Genomic DNA, 1,611 nt, shown 5'->3' with positions numbered 1-1,611 from the left:
TTTTGTTTGTATATATTTTAAGAGAGTTTTTTATTTTTTTTTATTTTATTTTATTTTAGTATGTATGAGATCATTCATCAATATTACCTATTGCCCACAACTGTGTGGCAGATTGTAATATCTATCAATAAATAAATCTATCAAATAAAAAAATATGATTTATTGTTAATATAATTAACAACAAGTTTTAATAATTTGTTGTATATTATGATTCAAATCGAAGTGTGTAACATGAACGAGAGTGTACAGCTATTACGTACAACCTCTTTTTTTCAAGATTTATTGTAGGAAGATGGTCTGGTCTGGTGGTGGTCTAAAAAGGTACAAATAATAGCAGAAAAACTAATAATTAGTAACCAACGTTTTGCCTTACTTTACAGGGCTTCATTAAGACTGACTTCTGGAAGAAAAGTGATTTTTCTTTTCTTAAAAAAGTGATTTTCCTTCTTCACTTTTCTTCCAGCATTTAGCCCGGATGAAGCCCTTCAAGATGGGGCGAAACTTCGGTTCCTAGTAAACATTTTTAGCTAGTTTCGTACCTTTCTTGAACACCCACTTGGACCAACTAGCTATAATCAATTACATATGGGGTCAACTAATAATATTCCAATCAGATTTTTCTTTATGTTAGGAAAAAGTTTTATTATAGTGCTTATTAGTTTAGTTATAGACTAAAATATCTGAAGATATACAGATCTGAAGACTACTAACCTGGTAGCCTGAGGCATTGTGTGAGCGCATCGGCAGGGAACACCATACACAGGAGGAGGAACAACCCCACCAACCCAGCTGCCTCCTTCATTCTTCTCCGCCGTTTTATCTAGAAAAACCAAAATACCAATAAGAAACTATTATATGTTATGTATATAATCAAAATTATTCAGGTATAAATTGTTATATGAAATTAGATGTTATTGTTTTATATATATATAAATAATTATCCCGTTAAGTCTTTATCTACCATACATCCAATATTGATGTTCCTAAATTATAATTTTATATTAAGCCGGATTAATGAGTGATCAAGCAAAGTTAAAAGTAATAATAGCACTAGATTACTTGTACCATTAATCCGACGATAAATATGTATGAAAAAGGCTAGTATGAAATAGGAGTCTTTGAATCCACTCTTTTGCATCTTGTATGAATTCAGACTAGTTTCGTGATGCGGGTCAATATGTTGTGCGTCGTTTGAGCTCCAGTTGATATGGGATTCACAGACTCATACTCAGTTCGAGATCATGATAGTATAATCTATAGTATATATACAAGTATAGAGTAAAAGTGTTCGTTTCTGCTGTTTTCACAAAACGTAAATGAACTGGTTCTTGTCAAAATAACTAAGTTTTTACAACTGTTAAAAAAAAAATTCATTAAACAAAACAACCGGTACCGTTATTATGTTATATTATATTAGTAAGTAAAAATGACAGATCTGAAAACAATGAGACGTATCATAGTTTGAATAGGAAAATATTCAAATTTGATTTTTAATATTCTTTTAAATAAATAGTTCTTTCACATATCACATTGCTATTCCAAAAAAACTGCCGAAAATGAATTTTCAAAACGAAAAAAAAAAGTTATAATTTTATAAAGTTTGTATATATA

General features: G+C 29.7%; 1 protein-coding gene across 6 annotated transcripts in view; it reads right to left on the bottom strand.

The window, feature by feature from the left end:
• LOC106684431 (uncharacterized) overlaps nucleotides 1-1,611 on the bottom strand; it is a 284,598-nt gene that overhangs the window by 24,682 nt on the left and 258,305 nt on the right. For all 6 annotated transcript variants that reach the window (XM_014426516.2, XM_067052858.1, XM_014426522.2 and 3 more), the window contains one exon: nucleotides 712-820. In XM_014426516.2, coding sequence (XP_014282002.1) covers nucleotides 712-802 — 91 coding nt within the window. In that variant the 5' untranslated portion in view covers nucleotides 803-820. The remainder of the gene's footprint in view (nucleotides 1-711; nucleotides 821-1,611) is intronic.

This window comes from Halyomorpha halys, unplaced genomic scaffold (assembly GCF_000696795.3).
Source record: "Halyomorpha halys isolate HHAL.00 unplaced genomic scaffold, Hhal_1.1 Scaffold29.1, whole genome shotgun sequence".
Lineage (NCBI taxonomy): Eukaryota > Metazoa > Arthropoda > Insecta > Hemiptera > Pentatomidae > Halyomorpha > Halyomorpha halys.
The sequence above is the reverse complement of the archived record's forward strand: the minus strand, read 5'-3'. Positions and strand labels throughout refer to the sequence as shown.